This window comes from Oncorhynchus mykiss, chromosome 3 (genome assembly GCF_057628025.1).
Source record: "Oncorhynchus mykiss isolate SJ-2025 chromosome 3, ASM5762802v1, whole genome shotgun sequence".
NCBI lineage: Eukaryota > Metazoa > Chordata > Actinopteri > Salmoniformes > Salmonidae > Oncorhynchus > Oncorhynchus mykiss.
This window is the reverse complement of record NC_143024.1, coordinates 73058191-73083620: the sequence shown is the minus strand read 5'-3', so window position 1 is coordinate 73083620 and position 25430 is coordinate 73058191. Positions and strand designations below refer to the sequence as shown.

General features: G+C 42.8%; 1 protein-coding gene across 2 annotated transcripts in view; it reads left to right on the top strand.

Moving 5' to 3' along the window:
• Positions 1-25430, top strand: part of cwc22 (CWC22 spliceosome associated protein) — a 51712-nt gene that overhangs the window by 2080 nt on the left and 24202 nt on the right. Inside the window, exons 1-12 of one of the 2 annotated variants that reach the window (XM_090230083.1) lie at positions 642-2033; positions 7482-7741; positions 8716-8771; positions 8939-9025; positions 9300-9542; positions 12378-12506; positions 12681-12849; positions 13031-13220; positions 13508-13714; positions 20893-20955; positions 21272-21379; positions 22205-22289. In XM_090230083.1, coding sequence (XP_090086209.1) covers positions 7715-7741; positions 8716-8771; positions 8939-9025; positions 9300-9542; positions 12378-12506; positions 12681-12849; positions 13031-13220; positions 13508-13714; positions 20893-20955; positions 21272-21379; positions 22205-22289 — 1364 coding nt within the window. In that variant the 5' untranslated portion in view covers positions 642-2033; positions 7482-7714. Of the gene's footprint in view, positions 1-641; positions 2034-7481; positions 7742-8715; positions 8772-8938; positions 9026-9299; positions 9543-12377; positions 12507-12680; positions 12850-13030; positions 13221-13507; positions 13715-20892; positions 20956-21271; positions 21380-22204; positions 22290-25430 lie in introns of those variants that run through there. The other variant, XM_021597545.3, reaches the window with a different exon arrangement.

The window sequence follows — 25430 nt, the reverse complement described above, 5'->3', positions numbered from 1 at the left end:
AAACCCTTGACTGGTGGAAAAAGTGAACAACTAGGCTATCAACGATCAGTTTCTGTTGAGAAGAACCCATATATTTGTTTTGCACTGGTCTTGTTGAACCTTGTGTCCTGCTATCTCCCATCTGTTTATCTGATGAAACACTCCAGGTCTCCATGGTTTCTCAACCTCATCACTGACAGACAGTTATAGCCTAGTTTTAGCCTCTCTTATTGTCCAGATAATGCTTTCAATCATCCCTTCTGTTAATCTGTTGCAAATCCTTCCTCTGCTCTGAGTTAGAGGAGAGTGAGGGATGATAGAGAGGGCAGAGCAGCACAAGCTGCCCTCAACCCAAGGGCATTTGAAAATTGTCAGAGCACAGAATGTGCTGTCTGCTGCTGATAGTCCCTTAAAACGAGTTCCTCTGTAACATCCAGGGGTTTGTATTCCAAATGCCACCCTATTCAGTGCACTAATTATGACCAGGGCTCATGGGGCTCTGGGCAAAAGTAGGGTTAGAGCTGTTGCATTTCCCCCCACAGCAGTCCAGTAGGGACTTGTGCTATTTGTGTTCTTGCACAAAGAGTAAGAATGTTCCTCTTTCCATCTTTTGGTTGCAAATGGCTTCATCAATAAGTTAATCGATGACGTCGTCCCCACAGTGACCACACATACGTACCCCAACCAGAAGCGATGGATTACAGGCAACATCCGCACTGAGCTAAAGGGTAGAGCTGCCACTTTCAAGGAGCGGGACTAACCCGGACGCTTCCTGCTAAATCCTGCTATGCCCTCCAACGAACCATCACACAGGCAAAGCATCATTAAAGGACGAGCTGATGAGAGTAAGACCTTTGAACATGTCAACATTCACAAGGCCGCAGGGCCAGACGGATTACCAGGACATGTACTCTGACCATGCGCTGACCAACTGGCAAGTGTCTTCACTGACATTTTCAACCTGTCCCTGACGAGTCTGTAATATCAACATGTTTCAAGCAGACCACCATAGTCCCTGTGCCCAAGAATGCCAAGGAACCTGCCTAAATGACTACTGACCTGAAGCACTCACGTCTGTAGGTGTGAAATGCTCTGAAAAGCTGGTCAAAACTCACATCAACACCATTATCCCAGAAAACCTAAACCACTCCAATTTGCATACCGCTCCAACAGATCCACAGGTGATGCAATCTCTATTGCACTCCACACTGCCCTTTCCCACCTGGACAAAAGGAACACCTACATAAGAATGCTATTCATTGACTACAGCTCAGCGGTCAGCACCATAGTGCCCTCAAAGCTCATCACAAAGCTAAGAACTCTGGGACTAAACACCTCCCTCTGCAACTGGATCCTGGACTTCCTGACGGGCCACCCCCAAGTGGTAAGGGTAGGTAACAACACATGCGACGCTGATCCTCAACACAGGGGCCCCTCTGGTGCATGCTCAGTCACCTCCTGTACTCCCTGGTCACCCATGATTGCATGGCCAAGCACGACTCCACTGTCATTTTTGCCGACAACTCAGCAGTGGTAGGCCTGATCACCGACAACAATGAGACAAACTATAATGGTCCAAACACATTAAGACAGTCGTGAAGAGGGCACAACAATGCCTATTCCCCCTCAGGAGACAAGATTTGACATGGGTCTTCAGATACTTAAAATGGCAACTGCTCGGCCTCCGACCGCAAGGCACTACAGAGGGTAGTGTGTACGGCCCAATATATCACTGGGGCCAAGCTTCCTGCCATCCAGGACCTCTATATCAGGCGGTGTCAGGAAGGCCCAAAAAATTGCCAAGGATTCCAGCCTCTCTAGTCATTGACTGTTCATAAGACTCATGAATAGCTAATCAAATGGCTACCTGGACTATTTGCATTGTCCCAACTAGAGGTTGAGCGATTTTAATTGGCCAATTTCAAGTGTTCATAACAATCGGTAATCAGCCTTTTTGGATGCCGATTATGGCCATTGGCGCTACGAGGAAACTGTGTGGCATGCTGTTACGCGAGTGCAGTGTCAAAAGGACCTTGTGGCTGCAAGGAACCAAGGTAAGTTGCTAGCTAACGTTAAATTTATCTTATAAAAAGCAATCAATCTTCACATAATCACTTGTTAACTACACATGGTTGATGATGTTACTCGAACTAGCTTGTCCTACATTGCATATAATCAATGCGGTGCTGGTGAAAAAAGCCCAATCGTTTCACAAATGTAACTAACCATAAACATCAATGCCTTTCTTAAAATCAATTATTCACAGAAGTATATGTTTTTAAACCTACATATTTAGTTAATATTGTCTGCTAACATTAATTTATTTGAACCTCTCTAGGGTATGCCAACATCCAGTGAGATTGCAGAGCGCCAAATTGAAATACAGAAATACTCATTATAAAAATTCAGAAAAGATACAAAGATTTTACATATGTTTAAATATGAACTTCTTGTGAATCCAACCACGCTGTCAGATTTTAAAAAATGCTTTACGGCAAAAGCATACCTTATGATTATTTGAGGACATAGCTCAGCAGACAAATCATTACAAACAGTTACCAGCCAAGTAGAAGAGTTACACAAGTCAGAAATAGAGAGAAAATTAATCACTTACCTTTGATCTTCATATGGTTGCACTCAGAAGACATTAAATTATTCAATGAATGTTCCTTTTGTTTGATAGTCTCTTTATATCCAAAAACCTCAGTTTTGTTCACGTTTTGTTCAGTAATCCATAGGCTCAAACGCAGTCACAACAGGCAGACAAAATCTAAATTGTATCCGTAAAGTTCGTAGAAACATTTCAAACGATGTTCATAATCAATCCTCAGGTTGTTTTTAGCTTAAATAATCGATAATATTTCAACCGGACAATAAAGTCGTCAATATAAAAGGTAAACAAGAAAGGCACTCTCGGTCGCGCGCATGAAAAAGCTCTGTGACATGGCAGGGTCCACTCATTCAGACTGCTCTTACTCCCTCATTTTTAAGAATACAAGCCTGAAACAATTTCCAAAGATTGTTGACATCTGGTGGAAGGCATAGGAACTGCAATTTGAGTCATAAGTCAATGGATACTGTAATGGCATTGAATAGAAAACTGCAAAAAAAAAAATCCTAATTCATGAATGGATTTTTCTCAGGTTTCCGCCTGCCAAATCAGTTTTGTTATACTCACAGACACTATTTTATCAGTTTTGGTAACTTTAGAGTTTTCTATCCAAATCTACCAATTATATGCATGTCCTATCTTCTGGGCCTGAGTAGAACTCAGTTTAATTTGGGCACGCTTTTCATCCAAAATTCCAAATGCTGCCCCCTACCCTAGAGAAGTTAACTAGATAAATTGTGTTAATTCTCTTGTGTTCAGTACAAGCGGAGTCAGAGCCTTTTTGGGTCCTCCAATAATCGGTATCGGCGTTGACAAATCATAATCGGTCGACCTCTAGTCCCCACCCCACTCCCCCATTTTTACGCTGCTGCTACTCTCTGTTTATTAACCATGAATAGTCACTTTAACTCTACCTACATGTACATATTACCTCAATTACCTCGACTAACCGGTGCCCCTCACATTGAATCTGGACCGGTACCCTCTGTATATAGCCTCGTTATTGTTATTTTTTGTTGCTCTTTATTTTTTATTTTTTTACTTCAGTTTATTTAAGTAAATACTTTCTTAACCAACAATGCAGTTAACACTTTTTTTCTTAAGGGCTTGTAAGTAAGCATTTCACTAAGGTCTACTACACCTGTTGTATTTGGCGCATGTGACAAATAACATTTTATTCCTCACTGTCAACATTGAATATTGAAATTGGTATTATGCAAATCACACAGTGCCAATTCTCAACAATGCATTGCAGTGTCTTCTCTCTGTGTGTGTGTGTGTAACAGAGCCGAGTGCTGTGGTAGCATCTAGAAATTGATATTGCTGTCGGAGACCTTTTGGCACACCTTTTAACTCTGATGGCAGTTGCCTGCAAGACACTCTGCACTGCTTTGGGATTCCAGCTATGAAATTAGTAGACCACTCTTATTCTCATGTGATTTTGTAATTGTCTCGCTGTATGCATAGACAGAGCTTGAAGTAATTCTCGCAATATTTAACTTTCATGTTTCATTGTTTCTTGAAAACGTTTGCTGTAATAACTGCATGATGTGCTAAGTTAACATGTCAGAGTCTACTTAGAAATCAGCCAACAGGCTTGAAGGAATGAGCTGGGGACTGGGCAGGAGATGAGTCACTGGTCCAACTAGGGATCTATCTCAGCAGGCCACTACAGTGCACTTCATCAATTATTTAATACAGCCTTCCTGTTCTTAAGCCTTCAGCACAGTCAGTTCTCTCAAATAGAGCATTAACTGAATGTCAGTTGAAGTTCACTCTCGCTCTTTTTTATTCTTGTTTGCTTGTCGATTGCTTGTGGTCTGAATGTAGATTGTCTACATATTGTAAAAGACTCAAGACACATTTCCATATCCCACTTTCATTAACACATTCAACGTGTTCAACAATAGACAAGCATAATATAATAATACTCTTAGCAAAAAATAATGTTTTACAATCTGTAGAAACTATGAGAATAGAAAGGTTCAGAACTTTGAAACAGCACCGTTGAAAGAAATATGTGTCAAATATAAATCAAAACAGAGAGAGATCAGAGATAGATGGGAAGGGTTGAGGGGAACTGAAGGGTGGGACTAAAAATAACAAACAACAAGCTCACTGATGTTAAAATATACTGTGTCCGTAAAATGTATGTAGGTTTCGATTTTTTTTATTTTTACGGCACAGCTGAAAATGTCAAATCAAAACTGGATGGTGTTCAGAGATGGATGGGAGCGGTTGAGGGGAGCTGAAGGATGGGATTAAAAACAAACAATAGATAACTAATATATATTTATATGTCCATGAAATGTATAAGCTGTGAGTAGAAGTCTAAGTGTCGTTATCCATTAGGGGAGGGTTAGTTGGGGGGAGATAATGGAAAATATATTTAAAATATGTTTTAAAGTAATATATTTATAAAGAAAAAAATTGATTGGAAATGATGCAGGCAATTACATTGAGGGAAGCCACAATGTATTTGCAATGTTAAAGCTGATCCACCCCGTTAAATGAAAAAAAATATGCAGGCGCAATGAATCTAAGACATACAATGCATTCGGAAAGTATTCAGACCCCTTCTCTTTTTTCACATTTTGTAAGTTATTCTTAAATGAATTACAAAAATTATTTTAAAATCCTCAACAATCTACACACACTACCCTATAATGACAAAGCAAAAATTATTTTTCAGAAATGTTTACAAATGTATACAAAATAAAAACAGATGCCTTATTTACAGATCTATTCAGACCCAATCAATCAATCAATCAAATTTATTTTATATAGCCCTTCGTACATCAGCTGATATCTCAAAGTGCTGTACAGAAACCCAGCCTAAAACCCCAAACAGCAAGCAATGCAGGTGAAGAAGCACGGTGGCTAGGAAAAACTCCCTAGAAAGGCCAAAACCTAGGAAGAAACCTAGAGAGGAACCAGGCTATGTGGGGTGGCCAGTCCTCTTCTGGCTGTGCCGGGTGGAGATTATAACAAAACATGGTCAAGATGTTCAAATGTTCATAAATGACCAGCATGGTCGAATAATAATAAGGCAGAATAGTTGAAACTGGAGCAGCAGCACAGTCAGGTGGACTGGGGACAGCAAGGAGTCATCATGTCAGGTATTCCTGGGGCATGGTCCTAGGGCTCAGGTCCTCCGAGAGAGAGAAAGAAAGAGAGAATTAGAGAGAGCATATGTGGGATGGCCAGTCCTCTTCTGGCTGTGCCGGGTGGAGATTATAACAGAACATGGCCAAGATGTTCAAAATGTTCATAAATGATCAGCATGGTCGAATAATAATAAGGCAGAACAGTTGAAACTGGAGCAGCAGCACAGCCAGGTGGACTGGGGACAGCAAGGAGTCATCATGTCAGGTAGTCCTGGGGCATGGTCCTAGGGCTCAGGTCCTCCGAGAGAGAGAAAGAGAGAAGGAGAGAATTAGAGAACGCACACTTAGATTCACACAGGACACCGAATAGGACAGGAGAAGTACTCCAGATATAACAAACTGACCCTAGCCCCCCGACACATAAACTACTGCAGCATAAATACTGGAGGCTGAGACAGGAGGGGTCAGGAGACCCTTTGCTATGAGACTCAAAATGTATCTCTAGTGCATCCTGTTTCCATTGATCATACTTGAGATGTTTCTACAACTTGATAGGAGTCCAGCTATGGTAAATTCAATTGAATGGACATGATTTGGAAAGGCACACACCTGTCTATATAAGGTTCCATAGTTGACCATGTATGTCAGAGAAAAACTCCAGCCATAAGCTGGCCGTCCGGACAAACTGAGCAATCAGGGGAGAAGGGCCCAGGGAGGTGACCAAGAACCCAATGGTCACTGACAGGGCTCCGGAGTTCCTCTGTGGAGATGGCTGTCCTTCTGGAAGGTTCCCCCATCTCTGGATCACTCCACCAATCAGGCCTTTATGGTAGTGGCCAGACGGAAGCCACTCCTCAGTAAAAGGGACATAACAGCCCACTTGGACTTTACCAAAAGGCACCTAAAGGACTCTCAGAACATTATAAACAAGATTCTCTGGGCTGATGAAACCAAGATTTAACACTCTGGCCTGAACGCCAACCGTCACTTCTGGAGGAAACCTGGCACCATCCCTACAGTGAAGCATGGTGGTGGCAGCATTATGCTGTCGGGATGATTTTCAGCGGCAGGGACTGGGAGACTAGTCAGGATTGAGGGAAATATGAACGGAGCAAATTACAGAGAGATCCTTGATTTAAAAACCTGCTCCAGGCTGGGGTGAAAGTTCACCTTCCAACAGGACAATGATCCTGAACAACACAGCAGTGGCTTCAGGACAAGTCTCTGAATGTCCTTGAGTGGCCCAGCCAGAGCCCGGACTTGAACCCGATCGAACATCTCTGGAGAGACCTGAAAATAGCTGTGCAGCAAGGCTCCCCATCCAACCTGACAGAGCTTGAGAGGTTCTGCAGAGAAGAATGGGAGAAACCCCCCAAATACAGGTGTGCCAAGCTTGTAGCGTCATACCCAAGAAGACTCAAGCCTGTTATCATTGCCAAAGTTGCTTCAACAAAGTACTGAGTAAAGGGTCTGAATACTTGTGATATTCCAGGTTTTTATTTGTAATTTGCAACAATTTCTAAACCGGTTTTGCTTTGTCATTAGGGGCGAATTGTGTGTAGATTGATGAAGGGGAAAAAAACTATTTAATCAATTTTAGAATAAGGCTGTAACGTAATAAAATGTGTTAAAATTCAAGTGTCTGAGTACTTTCTGAATGCACTGTATAACTTTGTCTCCAAGAAAAAACGGTCATTTTGGACAACATGACACCTTGTCCTACAATATCACGTAGAACTGCGTGGTAAAAGACACTTATTAACCAAACTTTGTTTTTTCTGCAGTGGAAGCTACAGAGGGGGCAGATAGCCCTGCAGCCAGTCCTGGACACAAAGGTCCCAGAGCGGCCAGCTCAGAGGCCCCCATAGTTCTAGGCAGTCCTGGAGTGGCCAGTCCAGGAGTAGCCAGCTCCAGAGCCACCAGGGGTAGTAGGGCCCCATCCAGTGCCAGTGTCAGCCAGGAGGAAGATGAGTCCAGCGGCTCTGATGGGAGCAGTGATGAGGCAGTAGGCTGCAGGATGAAGAGCAGCGTGGCACAGATCATGGTGAGTGACTGACTCAGCCACATTCGTGGCCCGTTTGCCAGACAGTTTGGAAAGTAATCCTGCACCCCAAAAATACTTTCAGCTAGGGCTGGGCGTTATGGCCAATATATTGTATCACTGTATAAAAAAAACAACTATTTTATGTTTTTGAAAAATAGAAGTTCTAAATGTGCTTTATGAGTAGTGTCTTACCCTGGTGTGGCAACACATACATTCTAAGTGGTTTCTTTCTCTATTCTGATTGTGTTATGCTTTCAACCCCAAATTATTTTAATACATTTCTGCATTTCCTGTGCTCATTTGAGATCATTTCCACACTTTGTCACTTTGTTTACCCACATCGTACAGCCCAATCTATGCCTTATTTTTTGCCAAATGTTGCAATTGTGATTTGACTTGGGATTTAGAACCAACCACTTAAAGTTAACTTTTGGAATCATGGCAATATAATGATTCATCTAATTCTATAATTTGAATACAGTGTTTGACATGAAAATGCCAGGCAGGAGTTATTGTGACAGGGTAGGAATCAAAGTGTTGTGTGTCCTAGGGGACCGTATGATCTGTTTAAAATATGCTCCTTGAATGACGGGGCGGGTTCTAGGTCTGTTGAAAGCGAGAGAGATGACTGAAGTAGCAAAGTAAACTATAAATGGATGTTACACATGGGGTCGGCATATCACATTTAACAAACCAGATATTCAAGTACATTCAAATACCATTATAGAAGGTTAAGTAAAAACCCAAACCGGTCCTTGCGTCACTACCGGTGTATCGTGAAATATAGTATACTGCCCAGTGGAGATTCTTTATTGACCATGCTTTTTAGTTGAGGACTATGTTTCATCTGTGTCCGACTGTCCGGGAAACAAACGCTCCAAACTGATATTCGTACATGCTGTTACAAAAGTTTGCGCTGTGGTAATGTTGGTCAACACTGACCGGATGGGGGATTTTGACGTTTTGTGTTCCAGCGTGGTCCAGATGACCAGAGTGCGAACAGAGGCAGGAGCCCCACCCCAGATGACAGGTGAGTGACTATCTCTGTTAACCTGCAGATAAGAGCTATAGGTCATCCCTTACTCTTCAGGGCTTTCCTCCTGATTCCAGGAATCCTTCAACTGGTATTTATGAACCTGGGAAAGTTTGGGAAAGTCTATAATTTTGCAACCCTACAGCTGTTTCTCATTGTTCCAGGGATGGTGATCGCCGCAGTTCCTGCTCTAGGTCCCGTTCCCGAAGTCAGGAGAGGGACCGGCGCTACGGTGGAGGAGGTTATGGCAGGTATGAAAACGGAACACGGCACAGTCTGCCCTCTTCCACTTGAGGTTTCCTTCTGTGGAGGTATTTCCTTGCCACTTCTGCTTGTTCTTTGGGGCCTAAGTTACTGTAAAGTACTTTGTGATGAATGTGAAAAGGGCTTTCTAAATATGATTGAATTGTTTGTATCATGTTTACAGCTAATTTAGGGTAGACCACATTTAGACTAGCCCTAGCCCCATTCTTAAAAAGATCACTACAGTATTGATATATTGACCTGCCCTTGCCTCAACCACAGGTCAAGGGAGGATGATCGTAACAGGGACCGATACTACGAGCGCCAGTCAAGTCGTGACAGAGAGGCTGAGTTCAGGAGGAGAGGCCGGTCGCCCTCCCCAGCCAAGAAAAACCCAGCTACAGAGGAACCACCAGTGAAGAAAAAGAAGGAGGAACTGGACCCTATCCTGACCAGGACTGGTGGAGCTTACATTCCCCCGGCCAAACTGCGCATGATGCAGGCCCAGATCACTGACAAGAGCAGGTGAGTTAAGCTGTTGTCTGAAAACTTAGAAATCAAATTATTAGAATGGACATTCCCATTTAGATTGCTGTGGTCTGAGGGGCTTTGTCCATTCTATGGATTCTATATCTGCCTGTCATCACAGAACAAATACTCATGGATGGTGAAGTCAAACTCAAGACTACAATCAAAGAATAAAACATTATCATATTTCTAATATAAAAGAATGCTATAAATGAAGTTCTTCTAAGATACTGTCTAGTAAGTTGATGGCAACACAATAGATAATCATTTTTGGTCTGGCGGGAGCAAGGTGTTGAAGCAAGAGGCTAAAATGAACAGCTGACTCTCTTGAGAGCGGCTTGAATATCTATGTTTGTGTCCGAAATGTCCCCCTAATCCCTACGTAGTACTATATAGCAAATCCCTGCATTGTACTATATATGGACCAGGATGCTATTTCAGACAGACTATCTGTAGCTCAAGGTGTTTTCAGTCACCTTCCTGTCATTTCTTGGAATAGCATTTTGGCGCCTTAAGTCCGAGTACCCTGAGACGAGGTCTGCGTCCCAAATAGCACCCAACTCCCTATGTAGTGCACTACTTTTCATCAGAGTGCCTTGGGCCCTGGTCAGGAGTAGTGCACAATATTGGGAATAGGGTGCTATTTGGGACGCAGAGAAGGTGGCGAAGATAATGAAGTAGTGATTGGTTCAATGAGATCTTCTGGAGCAGAACAGGGCAATGAAGGAGTTAGCCTGGCCTGCTATCCTTCTTTCCTCACAGAGCCTTCAAGCACAAACTAACACACACACACAGCACGTCCACAGATGCACATACATACACACAGGTACACTATGAGCCTACTCTAGGGTCCCTGAATAAAGCATCACCATCAATATATATACATCACGTACAGTTGAAGTCAGAAGTTTACATACACTTAGGTTGGAGTCATTTAAAACCCGTTTTTCAACCACTCCACAAACTATGGTTTTGGCAAGTCTTTTAGGATATCTACTTTGTGCATGACAAGTAATTTTTCCAACAATTGTTTACAGTTTATTTCACTTATAATTCACTGTATCACAATTCCAGTGGGTCAGAAGTTTACACTAAGTTGACTGTGCCTTTAAACGGCTTGAAAAATTTCAGAAAATTGTCATGGCTTTAGAAGCTTCTGAGTCAATTGAAGGTGTACCTGTGGATGTATTTCAGGGCCTACCTTAAAACTCAGTGCCTCTTTGCTTGACATCATGGGAAAAATCAAAAGAAATCAGCCAAGATCTCAGAAGAAAAATTGTAGACCACAAGTCTGGTTCATCCTGGGAGCAATTTCCAAACGCATGAAGATACCACGTTCATCTGTACAAACAATAGTACGCAAGTATAAACACCATGGGACCACGCAGCCGTCATACCACTCAGGAAGGTGACGCGTTCTGTCTCCTAGAGATGAGCGTACTTAGGTGCTAAAAGTGAAAATCAATCCCAGAACATCAGCAAAGGACTTTGTGAAGATGCTGGAGGAAACGGGTACAAAAGTATCTATATCCACAGTAAAACAAGTTTTATATCGACATAACCTGAAAGGCCGCTCAGCAAGGAAGAAGCCACCGCTATAAAACCGCCATAAAAAGCCAGACTACTGTTTACAACTGCACATGGGGACAAAGATCGTACTTTCTGGAGAAATGTCCTCTGGTCTGATGAAACAAAAATATAACTGTTTGGCCATAATGGCCACCGTTATTTTTGGAGGTAAAAGGGGGGGGCTCGCTAGCCTGAAGAACACCATCCCAAACGTGAAGCATGGAGGTGGCAGCATCATGTTGTGGGGGTGCTTTGCTGCAGGAGGGACTGGTGCATGTCACAAAATAGATGGCATCATGGAGAAGAAAATTATGTGAATATATTGAAGGAACATCTCAAGACATCAGTCAGGAATTTAAAGCTTGGCAGCTTGGTCTTCCAAATGGACAATGACCCCAAGCATACTTCCAAAGTTGTGGCAAAAATGGCTTCAGGATTACAAAGTCAAGGTATTTGAGTGGCCATCACAAAGCCTTGACCTCAATCCAATAGAACATTTGTGGGCAGAACTGAAAATGTGTGTCCGAGCAAGGAGGCCTACAAACTTGACTCTGTTACACCAGCTCTGTCAGGAGGAATGGGCCAAAATTCACCCAACTTATTGTTGGAAGCTTGTGGAAGGATACCTGAAATATTTGACCCAAGTTAACCAATTTAAATGCAATGCTACCAAATACTAATTGAGTGTATGTAAACTTCTGATCCACTGGTAATGTGATGAAAGAAATTAAAGCTGAAATAAATCATTCTCTAATATTATTCTGACATTTCACATTCTTAAAATAAAGTGGTGATCCTAACTGACCTAAGACGGGGAATTTTTAAACGATTTAAATGTCAGTAATTGTGAAACCTGTTTAAATGTGTTTGGATAAGGTGTATGTAATCTTCCTACCTCAATTGTATATATTTATTTATTTATCGTGGGAAAAGCAGATATGTCTATTAACCAGGCTGAAATTGTTAAAATTAGATGCGGTAGTCTGGTGTAGGTACTGACATTTTAGGATGTATTGTTTTGCAAAAGAATTTGAAATATGTTCTGCTTCATGGAAAGTGTGTTGTAGAAATGCGCTGTTAACATGTATTGTAATTACTTGGTTGCACACATCCCTGCTGCAATCACCATTCTGAAATGAGCTGAATCGACTCAGCATGCGGATGTGAGGCTGCGTTACTGTATAACCACTTTTTGACTGCTGATGTATAAATGGCTTCATGAATACATTTGATTGATAAGGATGATTTTTCTCCTGTTTCCAGTCTGGCGTACCAGCGTATGAGCTGGGAGGCTCTGAAGAAGTCCATCAACGGTCTGATCAACAAGGTGAATGTGTCCAACATCGCCATGATCATTCAGGAGCTGCTGCAGGAGAACATTGTTAGGGGCAGGTAATGGCTCCAGCTTGATTTATCAGTCAAATGTATTACTCTTTAGCTTTGAGACAAGGATTATTTGGGTAAAGTCATTTTTAAGTACAGCTCACTGTGTGTTTGTCTGTCCATCCGTCTGTCTGTCCTTGTCTCTGTCTGTGCCGCCTGTGTGTGTCCGTGTCCATTCTCCAGAGGTCTCCTGGCCAGGTCCACCCTGCAAGCCCAGAGTGCTTCGGCCACCTTCACCCACGTCTATGCTGCTGTGGTAGCCATCATCAACTCCAAGTTCCCTCAGATAGGAGAGCTCATCCTCAAGAGACTCATCCTTAACTTCCGCAAGGGCTACCGGAGGAACGACAAGGTGACTAGCTGCCGCCTCGTTTAGTTTTGACATAACGATGTGATGGGAAGACACGGTGACTGCTTCAGCTACTTCAGTCACTCTGCCTCATTTATACATATAACGTTGATACATATTATGGAGAAGTTCAGAGTTCAGCTGTTTAACTCTTTCTAATACATTTTGTATTCTTGTTTTTCAGGCACAATGTCTCACGGCATCAAAGTTTGTTGCTCATCTCGTCAATCAGAATGTGGCCCATGAGGTCTTGTGTCTGGAGATGTTGACTCTGCTCCTGGAGAGACCTACTGACGACAGCGTGGAGGTGTCCATCAGCTTCCTCAAGGAGTGTGGCCTCAAACTCACGGAGGTTTCCCCTAGGGGCATCAATGGTACATAGCTATACACTGAGGTCTCCCCTAGGGGCATTAATGTTCCATGGCTATACCCTGAGGTCTCCTAGGGGCATTAATGGTCCATGGCTATACAGAACACGTCAGCTCTTACAGTTTGAACAGGCTTGAGAGAAGGAAGCATTAGTTCCATCAAAGCTACAGAATCCTTTTAGCACACCAGCACAGCTCATTCAGAGAAATCAAGGGATTTCTTTATTTCTCAGGTGTTCTTACATCCCATTTCGCCTGTTATCTAATTTAAACACTGTCTCTTCTGTTTTTAGCCATTTTCGAGCGGCTGCGCAACATCCTTCACGAGTCAGAGATTGACAAGCGGGTGCAGTACATGATCGAAGTGATGTTTGCCATCAGGAAGGATGGGTTTAAGGACCACCCTATCGTCCCAGAGGGGCTGGACCTGGTGGAGGAAGAAGATCAGTTCACACACATGCTGCCCCTAGAGGACGACTACAACCAAGAAGATATACTCAGTAAGATGCTACAGATTATGTTTATTAGGTACACCCATCTAGTACCGGGTTGGACCCCCTTTGCCACCAGAACAGCCTGAATTCTTCAGGGCATAGATTCTACAAGGTGTGGCGTTCAAACGTTGCTCAATTGTTATCAAGGGACCTATCGTGTGCCAGTAAAACCTTCCCCACACCATCACCACCAGCCTATACCGTTGACACCAGGCATGATGGGGCCATGGACTCGTGCTGCTTACTCCAAATCCTTACTCTGCCATCAGCATGACGCAACAGGAACCGGGATTTGTCTGACTAGGTAATGTTTATCCACTTCTCAATTATCCAGTGTTGGTGATCGCGTGCCCACTGGAGCCTCTTCTTGTTTTTAGCCGATAGGATTGGAACCCGGTGTGGTCGTCTGATACAATAGCCTATCTGTGACAAGGACCGAGGAGTTGTGTGTTCCAAGATACCATTCTGCACACATTGTTGTACTGCGCCGTTATTTGCCTGTTTGTGGCCCGCCACCGTGCATTATTCTTGCCATTCGCCTTTGACCTCTCATCAGCAAGCTGTTTTTGGCCACAGCACTGCCACTGACTGGATGTTTTTTTGTTTGTCTCACAATTCTCGGTAAACCCTAGACACTGTCGTGCGTGAAAAGCCTAGGAGGCTGAATGTTTCTGAGATACTAGAACCGGTGTGCCTGGCACCGACGATCATACCATGTCGCTTAGGTCACTTGTTTTTAATCGAGCAGTAACTGAATGCCTTTGTCTGTCTGCCTGCTTTATATAGTAGGCCACGTGACTTACTGTCGGTAGGAGAGAACCATTTTTGTGAACGGGGGGTGGTGTACCAAATAAACTGGCCACTGAGTGGCCCTGTGTATAGAATATTTATTTAACTTTCATTTAACTAGGCAAGTCAGTTAAGAATGACGGCCTATACAGGCCAAACCCGGACAACACTGGGCCAATTGTGGGGTGCCATATGGGACTTGCAATCACGGCCGGTTGTGATAGACCCTGGATTCGAACCAGGGTTTCTGTAGTGACACCTCTAGCACCAAGATGCATTGTCTTAGGCCGCTGCGCCACTCTGGAACCTCTAGTAGCGAGTCCCTAGTAAGGGTCAGTTCACACCCATGCTGCCCCTAGAGGATCACTACAACCAAGAAGATATCCTGAGTAAGGTAGGCCCAGGCTTTCAAATACTGTAGGCCTAACCAGCCAAGACTTTATTAAAAAAAACAGTGTCCTCACCTAGGGCTGTGGTGGTCACAATTTTGTCTGCCGGCGATTGTCAAGGAAATAACTGTTGTCCTCACGGTAATTGACAGTTAATTTACATAAACACATTTAGCATCTGCTGGCTTCCACACACAGCCTACAAGACAAAAAGTCACCTTCACAATAAATCCATTATTTATTTTAGACAGGTCTAAAGAAGTATGATATGAGGAAAATGTGTAGGCTATTTCAGAAGAACAGAATAGCATACTATGAGTTGTCCTGATGTGGCTATGCCAAATGGCTGGGGGCTACACTAGTTAATTTAGCAGACAAGATTTGCTTAGAATTCCGTGGCATTATTTTATAGTATGAAGAATACAATTGAACAAAGCTGAATAAAATATAAATATTTTCTCAATGATTTGAAGGAGTGCGCACACGTGGCTTTTCTGTGTTGAGTGGTTAACAAAGAAATAGGTACTCCTATATGCTTAATTTTGAATTATTAATGTACCTTTAGTTCTACTACCAATGTTATATGTTTAGATGTTTAATACGTTGTAAGGCTGCATCGTCTCTAATGATGATTTGAAAAACATTGCTTGAAAGTCATGAGCTCTGCTTTGTTTTTTGGACAGGCTGTGCACACTCCAGTAGTCTCTCATTCACAATTTGGAAAGCACTTGATAATGTCTTGAATTTCACAGTGGCATCCCTTTTGTGGCTGTAATTCACCCCCAAAAAATCCATGCCTTTTGTGGCCCAGAGTGCTGCATTGTGCCCTTCTCCCTGAGTGTGCTGTGCAATCCGAAGCGTCTCTCACTTACGTTGCTCGCCATCATGTGATCTGGTCTTTCTCACAGGCTACAAGTGAAGACATACACGTTGGGATGCAACTGCGCACGTCCTCCAATTCCGAGGTGCAAATTGAAGATATTGGAAGAATTGTCCACATTTACATTTCGTCAGCCAACAAGATGAGTAGACGTACGAACAGCAAAAGGACTATCCTATGTCAGTCTTCTTCCCCGTAGTACGAAAGTCTACCTATTCTGTGCGAGGAACACATATCAAACATAGTTGTGGGATGCGATAGATACCAAATTAATACATCCATTAGCATCAAAACATTTTTTTAAAAGCAATGAGGCTGACTCAACAGATCAGAATATTTATCTTCAAATGTTTGGTCAGCTCTTCCCCAAACTTGAAACTCACGCGCTGCCAGTTAGGCTCTACACCCCTTGTAAAATGGATTAATGTGCTTCATTTTAAGAAGTTATTTGTCTACTTTAGTTGTGATACAAACCTTATTAAAACATATAGGCTTATGGGCTAGGCTATTCAAAAAAGTTGCCCAAAAAAGGCATAGTTTCTGACCTTGATGCTGGGCATCATTCACAAGTGATAATATATCATTCAGAAGTGATAGGCTAATATTGTCACTCATCAGACTGTTCTTGATTTAATCTTGTCTTTATATATAGCAAATCATATGTCTGACATTTAATTTAGAATGGACCATTATCATACACCTGTCTCGAAACAGGAGCAACGGGAAAAAATACATGTCATCTATGCACTTAAATACTGAATGGAGGACACTTCCCCATGGTTTATTTTCACGTAGGCTTTACTCCTGTTGGAAATATAAGCAATGTACTTAATATTAGGAAAGTTGAGAAATAAATATAGTAGGCCTAGCCTATAGAAAGCTGATGGCCGCTAATAAAAAGAGGATTCCATCACTCTGTTTTCTCCCGCAGTTGCATAGCCTATAGAAATGTTGTGCAACATGAGCTCATGGGCTCTCATGAAGTGTTTGATTAGATTTTCTAATAAATTTGCATTTATGTCATAGTGATTTAAAGGAACAATAGAGTGCTGAGTACCAGGCAGTTAGCAAGTTTGGAAGGCTACTAATGACCAGCAGCAGCATCAGAGCTTGGAGAATCCAAATTATTGTGACTAAACGTGTGTGATATGGTTCCGCCAGAGATGTTCGCTTTGCTTTCTTAGGAAACTATGCAGTATTTTGTTTTTTGGGGTATTATTTCATACACTGTTACCACAGGAAATCTTAAGTCTTATGACAAATAGCCGGAAAGAACTATTGGATATAAGAGCAACATCAACTTACCAACATTACGACCAGGAATGCGACTTCCCTAAAGCGGATCCTCTGTTTGGACCACCACCCAGGACAATGGATCGGATCCCAGTATGCGACCCAAAACAACAGCGCCACAGAAGGGGCAGACGGAGCGGTCTTCTGGTCAGGCTCCGTAGACAGGCTCGCCGCTCCCGAGTATACTACTCGCCAATGTCCAGTCTCTTGACAACAAGGTAGACTAAATTCGAGCAAGGATTGCCTTCCAGAGAGACATCAGAGATTGTAACATTCTCTATTTCACGGAAACATGGCTCACTCGGGATGCGTTATCAGTCGGTACAGCCACCCGGTTTCTTCACGCATCGGGACCGACAGAAACAAACATCTCTCTGGTAAGAAGGGTGGGGGTGTATGCCGTATGATTAACGAGTTGTGGTGTGATCATAACAACATACAAGAACTCAAGTTCACCTGACCTAGAATTTCTTACAATCAAATGCAGACCGCATTTTCTACCAAGAGAATTATCTTCGATTATAATCACAGCCGTGTATACCCCCCCCCCCCCCCCCTCCCCCCAAGCAGACACCTCGACGGCCCTGAAATAACTTCATTGGACTCTATGTAAACTGGAAACCACATATCCTGAGGCTGCATTTATTGTAGCTGGGTATTTTTAACAAGGCTCCCTAAATCTTATCAGCATATCGAATGCATGACCCGGGCTGGCAAAACTCTGGATCATTGCTGTTACTAACTTCCGCGACGCATACAAAGCCTTCCCTCGCCCTTTCAGCAAATCTGACCTCGACTCCATTTTGTTGCTCCCAGCCTATAGACAGAAACTAAAACGGGAAACACCCGTGCTCAGGTCTGTTCAACGCTGGTCCGACGAATCTGATTCCACGCTTCAAGATTGCTTCAATCACGTGGACTGGGATATGTTCTGGATAGTCTCAGACAACAACATTGATGTATACGCTGATTCGGTGAGCAAGTTTATTAGCAAGTGCATCGATGATGTTGTACCCACGGTAACTATTAAAATCTTCCCCAACCAGAAACCGTGGATTGATGGCAGCATTCTCGCAAAACTTAAAGCGCAAACCAATGCTTTTAATCATGGCAAGGCGACCGGAAACATGACCAAATACAAACCGTGTCGCTATTCCCTCCGCAAGCAAACAAGCTAAGCGTCAGTATAGAGGCAAAGTAGAGTCACAATTCAATGGCTCAGACACGAGACGCATGTGGCAGGGTTTACTGTCAATCACGGACTACAAAAAGAAAACCAGCCCCGTCGTGGACACGGGCGTCTTGCTCCCAGACAAACTAAACAACTTTGCTCGCGGCCCGCTATCAAAATCTGTGGGCTCTCCTTCACCCCAGCCAACGTGAGTAAAACATTTAAAAGTGTTAACCCTCGCAAGGCTCCCTAGCCGTGTACTCAGAGCATGCGCCGACCAGCTGGCTGGTGTGTTTACGGACATAATCCCTATCCCAGTCTGCTGTTCCCACATGCTTCAAGAGGGCCACCGTTGTTCCTGTTTCTAAGAAAGCTAAGGTAACTGAGCTAAACGACTACCGCCCTGTAGCACTCACTTCCGTCATCATGAAGTGCTTTGAGAGACTAGTCAAGGATCATATCACATATACATTACCTGACACCCTAGACCCACTTACCGCCCCAATTGGTCCACAGACGATGCACTCACACTGCACACTGCCCTAACCCATCTGGACAAGAGGAATACCTATGTAAGAATGTTGTTCATCGATTACAGCTCAGCATTTAACATCATAGTACCCTCAACTCGACCCCGCCCTGTGCAACTGGGTTCTGGACTTTCTGACGGGCCGCCCCCAGGTGATGAGGGTAGGAAACAACATCTCCACCTCGCTGATCCTCAACACTGGGGCCCCACAAGGGTGCGTTCTCAGCCCTCTCCTGTACTCCCTGTTCACTCATGTGTGGCCAACTCAATCATCCAGTTTTCAGACGACACTACAGTGGTAGGCTTGATTACCAACAACGACGAGGAGGTGAGGGCCCTCGGAGTGTGTTGTCAGGAAAATAACCTCACACTCAATGTCAACAAAACAAAGGAGATGATCGTGGACTTCAGGAAACAGCAGAGGGAGCACCCCCCTATCCACATCAACGAGAAGGTGGACATTTTTTAAGTTCCTCGGCGTACACATCACGGACAAACTGAAATGGTCCACCCACACAGACAGCGTGGTGAAGGCGCAGCAGCGCCTCTTCAACCTCAGGAGGCTGAAGAAATTTGGCTTGTCACCAAAAACACTCACCAACTTTTACAGATGCACAATCGAGAGCATCCTGTCGGGCTGTATCACCGCCTGGTATGGCAGCTGCTCCAGACACAACCGTAAGGTTCTCAAGAGGGTAGTGAGGTCTCCACAACGCATCACTGCGCGCAAACTACCTGCTCTCCAGGACACTTACATCACCCGATATCACAGTAAGGCCAAAAAGATCATCAAGAACAACCATCCGAGCCACTGCCTGTTCGCCCCGCTATCACCCAGAAGGCGAGGTCAGTACAGGTGCATCAAATCTGGGACCGAGAGACTGAAAAACAGCTTCTATCTCAAGGCCATCGGACTGTTAAACAGCATCACTACAGCCATCACTAACATTGAGTGGCTGATGCCAACATACTGACTCAAATCAGTATGTTGGCAAATTGGATGTAATAAATGTCACTTTAAACAATGCCACTTTATATAATGTTTACATACCCTACATTACTCATCTCATATGTGTATATACTGTACTCTATACCCTCTACTGCATATTGCCTATGCCGTTCGGCCATCGCTCATCCATATATTTATATGTACATATTCTTATTCATTCCTTTACACTTGTGTGTATAAGGTAGTTGTTGTGAAATTGTGAGATTACTTGTTAGATATTCCTGCACGGTCGGAACTAGAAGCACAAGCATTTCGCTACACTCGCATTAACATCTGCTAACCATGTGTATGTGACCAATAAAATTTGATGTGGAATTTGACTGACTCGTGACTGCCAGTGTGGCACTAATATGGTCACCACAACAGTCCTATCCTCACCCTACTTAATTGCGCTGTTCTGAAATAACTGACAGTGAAAGCCAGCCAATGGTTAGCTTCCACCGTGTGGTTTTCAACGATCAAGACTATTTGAATCTGTGTAAATGAAGGGGAGGAGACAAGGTGAGAACATGTTTTTAAGAAAATACGATTGAGCCATATCTGTGATGGCTTAGTTTTCAGCATGTTCATTGCCAGGGGAGAGAATACCCCGTCCCATTATTCAGTCAATTCACCTGCTGTCCTTTAGGCCCCTAAGGATTCTGAGCTAATTATACTGGTATAGCTGGGGGTTTCCTCTATCAGTCTCTCTCTAGATGTCCCAGTGTGGAATGATGTTCTCTGAGAGGAGAGAAATCACAGTGTTCGCCTCTGCCCTCTATCTCACTCCCTCGCTCTCTCGTAAAAGAGGGTTATATTTTCAGACTGACATTAAGATTCTGCTTCTATTTATTTATGTTTGTTCAATTCAACAGATGATGAACATATTTTCTGTAGCTTCAGCACATACACACTTGTCCTAATTGGAAAATCTATACAAGCGTTCCTTCAGGGTGCAAGAGAAGGGAAGAAAGCCATTATCACTTTAAGCCCTGATATGAAATGCATCCTAATACACAATGAGTGTGTTTTATGGGTAATTACTTCTGATTGTGGCTCATTTGCAGTGATTTTAATTGCTCTGGAATGTAGTAATTGCAAACGAATGGTTGCTATTAAAAACAATAATGTTCTGTATCTTGCAGATGTCTTTAAGATGGATACAGACTTCTTGGAGAACGAGGAGAAGTACAAAGCAATTAAAAAGGGTGAGTTGCTAGATGGATGGATCACAATGCCAATTATTGCCTTAAGACAAAGCAAAACATTTGACTTTGAACTGAATATGGTTTAATGTGTAATAGGTTATTGTTGTCTGGCAGCTACCTAGCTAATGTTGCAGCTACTACAGTGTATAAAGTCTGTATGATCAACTGAATTCCACCATACTCTGCCATAATTTCAGATAGTTATTGTAAAAGATGGTGTCCTCCATGACATACCTAGTTAAATAAATACAAATGTTGGAGAAAGTAATGTGTTTTAGTGTAGAATATGTCATATGACCATCTCTTTTCTCCACAGAGATCCTGGATGAGGGCAGCAGCGACTCTGGAGAGGATGCCAATGGAAGTGATGATGATGAAGATGATGATAATGATGGAGAAAAGGAGGGGGAAGAGGGTGGAGATGGTATGCATACAACATCTTATTGATTTGAAAAATCACAAAGATTAACACAGAAGGACACTGACATTCAACAATTACAAAGAGTATGGTTCAAAACTCTAAACATGTGACAAGAGGAAGGATACTGTTATGTTAACAGTGCTCAGTTCAGTGACGTGTTCTGTACTGCGGTAACTTGGGGACAGTGGTGGTTATAGTGGTGGCCTTGGCTGTCCTTGATGGTCCCAGAGGTAATCTGCCCCAGAAATCTCATCATCCCCAGTGGCTCAGTACTGCAAAGGAAATGCACTGCATACCAAGACCATTAGGTAGGAAGGAGACCTCTGATTCTCTGTGTGCATCCCAAATGGCACCCTATTCCCTATATAATGCACTATAATGGGTTTTGGTCAAAAGTAGTCCCTTATATAGGGAATTGGGTGCCATTTAGGGATGCACATGGTCATTTCTCAGTGTCTCCATGCTATCCCATGGCAAGCAAGAGATCGGTCACTGCTTTTACGTTTCATTGACTGCTCTCTCCTAGATGGTCTGTCAGAACACTTCGGCACTCTATTCATTAAACTGTGTATGAACTTGAATGACCCCAGTTTTATTATTATAATACATGCCACTTGGCCACTTTTATCCACAGCGACTTCAGTAAGTGCATTCATTTTTAGTATCTTGCGGGAATCAAACACACGACTTTGGCATTGGCAACGCCATGCTTGGCGACAAACAGATTGACTTCTGTGTGGAGACCGATAGCATGACAACACCTGACAGTGTAACAATTAATACAACCCTCCTTCATCCTTATAACTATGTACTGTTTTACTTTTATAGAAGCAGAGAAAGTCACCATCTTTGACCAGACGGAAGTCAACCTAGTCGCATTTCGCCGTACCATCTATCTCGCCATCCAGTCAAGGTGGGTAGTTGGGCTGTGCGTCTGTGTGTTAGGGCTGCACGATATGTGCCAAAAATCTATTTGTTTACCGCGATTTATACATTTTTATTGCAATTTAGATCAAAACACTTTGATCCCCGGGACAGCTCATACAGAAAATATGTATGAACGCATGACTGTAAGTCACTTTGAATAAAAGCATATTCTAAATGGCATATATGCCTTAAAGTATTCATACCCCTTGACTTATTCCACATTTTGTTGTTTCAGCCTGAATTCAAAATGGAATTGACTCACCTTTCTACAAATTGAAAACACATAGTGTTAGAAATGTTAGCACATTTACTGAAAATAGATATATCTAATTTACTTAAGTATTCACACCCCTTTTCTATGACACTCCAAGTTGAGCGCAGGTGCATCCAATTTGTTTTGATCATCCTTGATGTCACTAGAACTTGGAGTCCACCAGTGGCCAATTCAACACACCTGTCCATATAAGGTCCGGCAGCTGACAGTGCATGTCATTGCAGAAACTATACCATGAAGTCCAAGGAACTGTCCGTAGATCTCCGAGATAAAATTGTGATGAGGCATACAGTACCAGTCAAAAGTTTGGACACTTACTCATTCCACATTTTTTTTTTATTTTGACTGTTTTCTAAGTTGTAGAATAATAATGAAGACATCAAAACTATGAAATAACACAGGGAATCATGTAGTAACCAAAAAAGTGTTAAACAAATGAAAATACATTTTAGATTCTTCAAAGTAGCCACCCTTTGCCTTGACGACAGCTTTGCACTCTCTCAACCAGCATCATGAGGTAGTCCCCTGGAATGCATTTCAATTAACAGGTATGCCTTGTTAAAAGTTCATTTGTGGAATTAATTTCTTTAATGTGTTTGAGCCAATCACTTGTGTTGTGACAAGGTAGGGGGTGGTATACAGAAGATAGCCCTATTTGGTCAAAGACCAAATACATATTATGGCAAGAACCACTCAAATAAGCAAAGAGAAAGGACAGTCCATCATTACTTTAAGACATGAAGGTCAGTCAATCTGGAACATTTCAAGAACTTTGAAAGTTTCTTCAAGTGCAGTCGCAAAAACATCAAGCGCTATGATGAAACAGGCTCTCGTGAGGACCGCCACAGGAACGGAAGACCCAGAGTTCTCTGCTGCAGAGGATAAGTTCATTAATTACCATTCTCAGAAATTGCAGCCCAAATAAATGCTTCAGTTTCAAGTAACAGACACATCTCAACATCAACTGTTCAGAGGAGACTGCGTGAATCAGGCCTTCATGGTCAAATTGCTGCAAAGAAACCACTACTAAAGGACATCAATAAGAAGACTTGCTTGGGCCAAGAAACACGAGCAATAGACATTAAACTGGTATGATCCAAATTTGTGATTTTTGGTTCCAACCGCCATGTCTTCGTGAGACGCTGAGTAGGTGAAAGAATGATCTCCGCATGTGTGATTCCTACAGTGATGCATAGAGGAGGTGTGGGGGGTAGTTTGCTGGTGACACTGTCAGTGATTTATTTTAGAATTTAAGGCACACTGAACCAGCGTGGCTACCACAGCATTCTGTAGCGACACGCCATCCCATCTGGCTTAGTCCCACTATCATTTGTTTTTCAGCAAGACAATGACCCAACACATCTCCAGGCTGTGTAAGGGCTATTTGACCAAGGAGTGTTGAAGTGCTGCGTCAGATGACCTGGCCTCCACAATCACCTGACCTCAACCCAGTTGAGATGGTTTGGGATGAGTTGGACCGCAGAATGAAGGAAAAGCAGCCAGCTCAGCCTATGTGGGAACTCCTTCAAGACTGTTGGAGAAGCATTCCAGGTGAAGGTGGTTGAGAATGCCAGGAATGTGCAAAGCTGTCATCAAGGCAAAGGGTGGCTACATTGAAGAATCTCAAATTTAAAATATATTTTGATTTGTTTAACACTTTTTTTGGTTACTACATGATTCCATATGTTTTTTTCATAGTTTTGATGTCTTCATTATTCTACAATGTAGAAAATAGTAACAAATAAAGAAACCCCTGAATGAGTAGGTGTCCAAACTTTTGACTGGTACTAAATATCGGGGGAAGGGTATACAACATTCTTGAGTGTTAAAAGTTGGGAAATAGAAGATGTATGGATTTTCCCAGCCTAGACCTAACAAACTGGGGAATCGGGCAAGAAGGCCCTTGGTCAGGGAGGTGACCAATCACTCCTGAGAAAAGGCACATGACAGCACGCCTGGAGTTTGCAAAAAGACACCTGATAGTGTAAGACAAAATATTCTGTGGTCTAATGAGACAAAAATTTAACTCTGGCCTGAATGCTAAGCATTATGTCTGGAAAAAACTAGGGACACCTCATCACCCGTCTAACACCATCCCTACCATGAAGCATGGTGGTGTCAGCTTCATGGTGGTGTCAGCAAACGACCTTAGACTGGGGCGAAGGTTTACGTTCCAACAGGACAATGCATACAGCCGAAGCAAAGCTGTAATGGCTTCAGAACAAGAATGTGAAAGTACTTGAGTGGCCCAGCTAAAGCCCAGACTTGAATCCCATTGAAAATCTGTGGAATGACTTGAAGATCGCAGGTCACTGCAGCTCCCCATTTTACTTAACAGAGCTTGAGAAAATCTGCAAGAATGGGAGATAATCCCTAAATCCAGATGTGCAAAGCTGATGCAGACTTACCCAAGATGACTCAAAAAAGTTATGACTGGTGTTTGGCATGACAACGAATAAAAAATACCAAATAGTAGAAATTGTCACAGGGTGGAAACCAAAGCTGTAGTCGTCGCCAATGGTGCTTCTACATAGTATTGACTCGGGTGTGAATACTTGTGAATTAGATTTCTGTATTTCATTTTCAATATATTTGGTAATTCTAAAATCATATTTTTAATTTGTCATTATGGGGTATTGTGTGTAGATGGATTAGAGAAAAAAACAGATTGAATTCAGGCTGTAACACAAAATGTGGAATAAACTGAGGAGTTTGAATACTTATTGAAGGCAGTTTGTGTGTGTGTGATTTGAACCATTGGAATCATAGAAATAGAATGAGTAGGCTATTTAAATGTATATGGCTGGTGTTCGGCATGACAACGAATAAAAATACCTTATAGAAGGAGTTGTG